General features: G+C 36.3%; 1 protein-coding gene across 1 annotated transcript in view; it reads left to right on the forward strand.

Moving 5' to 3' along the window:
* The window catches only part of LOC107704125 (ras-related protein Rab-3C-like), a 25357-nt gene extending 23338 nt beyond the window's left edge, over nt 1-2019 (forward strand). Inside the window, exon 5 of the mRNA XM_016506981.1 lies at nt 1553-2019. Within this exon, the coding sequence (XP_016362467.1) occupies nt 1553-1746 (194 nt within the window). The 3' untranslated portion in view covers nt 1747-2019. The remainder of the gene's footprint in view (nt 1-1552) is intronic.
* Nucleotides 2020-5793: the final 3774 nt, after the last annotated feature.

Genomic DNA, 5793 nt, shown 5'->3' on the forward strand with positions numbered 1-5793 from the left:
GTGTCTGTCCTGAGGGACCTCCAGAGTGCCCAACCCCCCCTCCCCATGGGATGTTATATGGCGTGAGGACACGCCTTCCAGAGGGGGGGCGTTATGTCAGACTCTGTTCCGTGTTTTGTGGTTGTTTTCCTCATGTGCCTTCCTTTCCCATGTTTAATTTGTCCCAGGTGTTTCCCATGATGTTTCATTGCTCCCAGGTGTGTCTCGTCATCCCCTCCTCCTGTGGGTATAAATAGTGTTCCCTGTGTGTGCTCCAGCGTCCGGTATTGTTCATGTCATGTCTCCAGGTATTGCGTGAGTGTTCCGTGTTCCTTTGTGTAAATTAAAACCCAGTTGGATTGATGTACTCCTCGTCTCTCTCCGTTCCTTGCTCCTGACTCCGCTCAGCAGTGCACCCGTGACACCATGAGCACTGTAATGGAATATATACCTTAGACGGCTCTCTTGTTAGCATATTTTCACTGTGCATAAATTAGAGCATATGGAGGGAATTGCAGCTTTGAACTCAGGCGATAATTAAACGCATATAATTGGATGACACCAGAATGGTGAAAGCGGTGAAAATAGACACACTTACTGCATGTTTGGTGTGAAAGAGGACATACCCTTGCCATGTTCAGACCATCAAATCAATTACATTTCATTAGGGATCACGATTTGTAAAAGAGCACATTGTGCCTACATAGGCAACTTACTTCTAAGGCAGCAGCCATGAAATAGAATGAATGAAATCATAATTCACTGAATTACAGTGCTCTACATAGTCAGCAACTAAAACAGAGTTCTTCATGTGAAGTGCACATGAGACTCGACAGAGTTGAATAGGGGTTAATGTTAACATGTTACTAAACTAACGATGCAGTACTCTTATAAGAATAAAATACACTTTTTGAAATGATTTTGTAAGTAAGTGTTATTATTAATAATGATAAATATATATAATTATGAATTAAAATATATAAATATATTAAATATATATTATTGTATATTAATATACAAAATGAATAAAACATAATTTAGTAACAAACAATACGATATACTGTTTGTATTAAAATATATATTATTATAGATATTTATATTAACACTCTCTTTCTAAATTTGTACTGTTTTTCTGCCATCTTGTTTTTTTCCCACTAAGCTTTTTGAAATGCATACTGGGATTGCTATTTATACTATTTATATGAATTATTATTTTATATATTTATTATAATATAATTTATATTAATATATTCAATAAATAATAAATATATTGAATAGATGTTTAATAATAATAATAATACTTGATAATCAAATGTCTTGTTTTTCTGCCATGTTGAATTTATTTTTATTTTTTTCACTAAGCTTGTAGAATTGCATTCTGGAATGGTTACTATTTATATACTTATAGTATTGCTTATTATATTGTTACTTATTAATATATAATTTATATGAATATATTTTATAAATATATTGAATAGATTGCTGCTCATGTAAAATGCCTAAAATGCTGTCTAGTCTGAAAGCTCGCTAGGTTTCAAATCTAAACTGTTTTGGTGTCGTTTCTGTCTACCAGGTTTTGAGTTCTTCGAGACGAGTGCCAAGGACAACATCAACGTGAAGCAGACCTTTGAGCGTCTGGTGGATATAATCTGCGACAAGATGTCAGAGAGTTTAGAGACTGACCCCACCGTGACCACAGGCACCCAGGGAACGGCCCGGTTAACGGATAACCCTCCTCCACTACAGCAGCCCAACTGTGCCTGTTAGTGCTCAGTTTACATGGTAGCATAAGTGTGTGTGTCTGACACCTTTAGATAGATGCATATATCCTTTAATGTCATAGAATACAGGTGTTGGAACAACTTGAATCTGAACAGTGCATGTCAGGAGGAGTCATGTGACCCTTTACACCCAATGGGAACAGAGCTGTCATATGGATGCTGTCTTGATCAATGGCGAGCAGTTCAGTGTTTTAAAAAGCAGTATGGATAAAAATAGCTTAAAGGTGCCATAGAATGGAAAACTGTATTTACCTTGGCATAGTTGAATAATAACAGTTCTGTACATGGAAATGACATACCGTGAGCCTCAAACACCATTGTTTCCTCCTTCTCGTGTAAATCTCGTGCATTCAAAAGACCACTGAAACATAGCGAATCAGAACATAACACTGACTGTGACGTTACAGTCGGGATCACTAATAGTTACGCCCCCAACATTTGCATATACTTGCCCATGTTCTATGCCAGCCGAACCTGCACAACCAAACCATCAGAAGTTCTGCAGGTATTGTGAAGAAACAAGCGAGGATAATAGCGAAAATGGCAGATCGTGGCAATAAATGTTATGTTCCAGGCTGTGCAGGGGATGTGATGTGCAGAGATGGGTTGGTGTCTGTATTCAGAAAGGCACAGAAAACAAACAACGTGCGTTCTAATAAAATAACGCAAGCCACTAAAGGGACATGGTTAGCTGCTTGCTAGCAGTAGCCTGTTACATTACAGTACATAAGATTTCACTGATCACATAAACAGAGTAAGGAGAGGTGACTGAGGAAGATGGAGAATGATTTACAGATCCTGATCACCACTGACAAGCATCTGATCTTGTAAAATGTGTGGCAAGTACTGCCGCTGTAGTTTACACAGAGCACGTGCGATCGCAAATCTCGAAAGTGAAAGTAAAAAGCGATCGTGCATTCGAAAGCAGTTTTAATGCCCTGCATATTAATAGTGGCTCCCTGATGCCGCATATTATATACAGTATAATTACCCAACGATATAACTGCGAAAGACAGTATTGAAATTTATATTTCCCTGTGTTTCCTTCCTGCTGTGTGAGCTACTGAAATGAGCCGCACTGTGAAACAGCCAATCAGGGCAGAGCTCAACATAATTATTCATGACCCTTCCAAATAAGGTAAAAACAGACCATTTCATTCTAGGGGCAAATCCTAGGGTTGTAAATGGACATGTAAAACCGTTTCTGGAGATTGTTTGCCCTTACCTAAGGCACATAGCTTCTATGTAGAAATCAGAGAACAAGTTAAAATATTGTATCAATGCATTCTATGGCAATTTAAGGAGACTTGCCAATTAGAACAATTAAAAATATTGTATCAATGCATTCTATGGCACCTTTAAAAAATATTAATATGTTGCATTTCTTTGGTCATCAGTTATATTTGGTCTGTGACTCTGTTGCACCACTAGGTGGCGTTCAAACAGGACACATTGTTGTATTCCAAAACATAAAGCCACAATGCAGGGGTCCTGAGGCGCTTTTTAAAATGATAAGATGCAGCGGCCAAAGACATCTGTCTGATGCATGTGAAAACAGACCAAACGAACCCAGAACGCAAGAATGTTGTGTTGTGTACGAATGCTACTTTTGCCTGTTTTGTTCCAGCACCTTTGCGCTAGTCACGTCAGTCTATATGGTGCCTAGTTCATTCTGACACTCTGTTTTCTTTACTGTCAATCAAAGTCCTAACAGCCTTTACAGCACTGTTATTTAGTTTGTCGAGACTTTGTCCACATGCATGCAGCGGTTGTTTATAAACTGATGAGTTTTGAGTACGATCGAACTGAACTTTTGCTAAGCTCCGCCCCCTTAGTTACAAATAAATGTCATTTTTTTAGTTATGAATAAACGTAATTACATAGTTATGGATAAAGACATGGTTACTAATTAGTTTGGAAAAAAATGAAGGTTTTTATGAACCTTTATGATCTAAAGCATGATCAAACTGTTCTTTCGGTAAGCTCAGCCCCCTTAGTTACAAATCAATTTAAAAGTTACAAAAAATAAACTTGCAAGTTTGTTTAAAATATACTGGAGATTTTTGTGAACTCTTTATGATTCAGAGCATGATCAAACTGACCTTTTGCTAAGCGCCACATTTGGTGGCAAATAAACTATGTCATTACGACTAAAAATGTAGTTAAGAGTTAGTTTAGAATAAACTAGTGAATTTTGTTAAACTTTCACTAAGCTCCACTCCCTTAATTACAAATAAATGTAATTTCGTAGTTACGAATAAACGTAATTACATAGTTACATATAAAAAATAGTAACTAATTAGTTTAGAATAAACTGGAGAGTTTTTTTTAACCCTTTATGACTTTGAGTACGATCGAACTGACCTTTCGCTAAGCTCCGCCCCCCCTTAGTTACGAATAAACGTTATTACAAAGTTACGAATAAAAACTTAGTTGCAAATTAGTTTAAAATAAACTAGAGATTATTGTGAACTCTTTATGATTTAGAGCACGATCGAACTGACCTTTCGCTAAGCTCCGCCCCCCCTTAGTTACGAATAAACGTTATTACAAAGTTACGAATAAAACGTAGTTGCAAATTAGTTTAAAATAAACTAGAGATTATTGTGAACTCTTTATGATTTAGAGCACGATCGAACTGACCTTTTGCTAAGCTCCACTTCCTTAGTTGCGAATAAACTTAATTATGTAGTTCCGATAAAAACGTAGTTACGAATTAGAGTAAACTGGAGATTTTTGCAAAGTGATTTTTTTTTTCTTCTTCTTTCATTCAAATAGTTTTGGATGATTTTAAATTGACACATTTTAAATTTTAAAAAATTTAAATGTAATTACAAAATCACACAGGACGTCCTGTCTGGCAACAGTTGCTAAGGTAGGATTGGTCGGAAGTTTTTTAGGGTGGGGCTTAGTGCAGGGTCAGGTACACAAAGTAAAGGATCTTAATGGCAATCCTACAAAATTGCTTTAATACACACAAAGACTTTTCAGCGGTATTGTAGATCAGGAATTCATGCCATATTAATCTAATTGAAATTCCCCATCAGTGATATCAGCTGCATAACTCTAGTGTGTGCATATATGTACCGTAGATTATTAAAGATTACATCTATATGAATATATGATCTATCTAGTGTATATAGGTTTGTATATACTTCAGTCAGATGAATATAATGTTGTAGATTCAAGTAGCTGTTCAATACAGGGGGGAAAATGTGCATTAAATGTTTCTACACATTTAGTTTGATCATTGTAAATGAATTCACGCTGATGAAGTGAAATATTTATTTATCTATTTATTCAAAGCAAACAGACTTACAGTGAGAAAAAGAAAAGTAAATGTGCTTCATGAGCTGCGTGTGTCTGATAACGAAACGTTCTTCTAGGTGAAGTGGAGTTTGTATTTTTCCCCGAGCCCTTTTTTCTCCATTTCTCTTTTCTGTTTATCATTGTGGTCGGTTGTTTTTCTCTGCTGGCTAAAAAGCTACTTTGTGGAGGATGTGATTTGCTGTCCCTGCTTTTATCTGGTTTTATGCTCATGGCTGGAGAGGATTCAGTGATTTTTAGATGTTATAAGGAAACCGCTTCTCTGTCGCCTGAGTCGGGTCGATGCTTGCTGAAGCTTGTCTTGTAAAATGATGCAGTAATAGCCAAGGAAATGTGTCGGGCAGCTATTTTCAGGAGAAATGAGTCGCTCATCAATATTTAATCTGACAAACCTTAAATGACTTTGGCCATGGATTTTTTCATTTTTGAGTCAGAAAAATAACACGCCTACTGTAGGGCGAACGTCTCGAAAGATGACAATATTCAGAGTATATTTCACCTCAAAATGAAACCGAGAGAAAAAGTTGTTCGTTTTTGCGTAAAGAAACACATTTTCCCCATAAATTCTTATTAGCTTAAGATTTTTCTTAAAGTACTGTCTGTTTTTTCATGTTTCTTTTCGTATATATATATATATATATATATATACACACACACACACACACACACACACGCAGATATATTAGTAAGTAATATATTAATATAT

The sequence above is a fragment of the Sinocyclocheilus anshuiensis genome, unplaced genomic scaffold, assembly GCF_001515605.1.
Source record: "Sinocyclocheilus anshuiensis isolate Anshui unplaced genomic scaffold, SAMN03320099.WGS_v1.1 scaffold690, whole genome shotgun sequence".
NCBI classification, from domain to species: Eukaryota; Metazoa; Chordata; class Actinopteri; order Cypriniformes; family Cyprinidae; genus Sinocyclocheilus; species Sinocyclocheilus anshuiensis.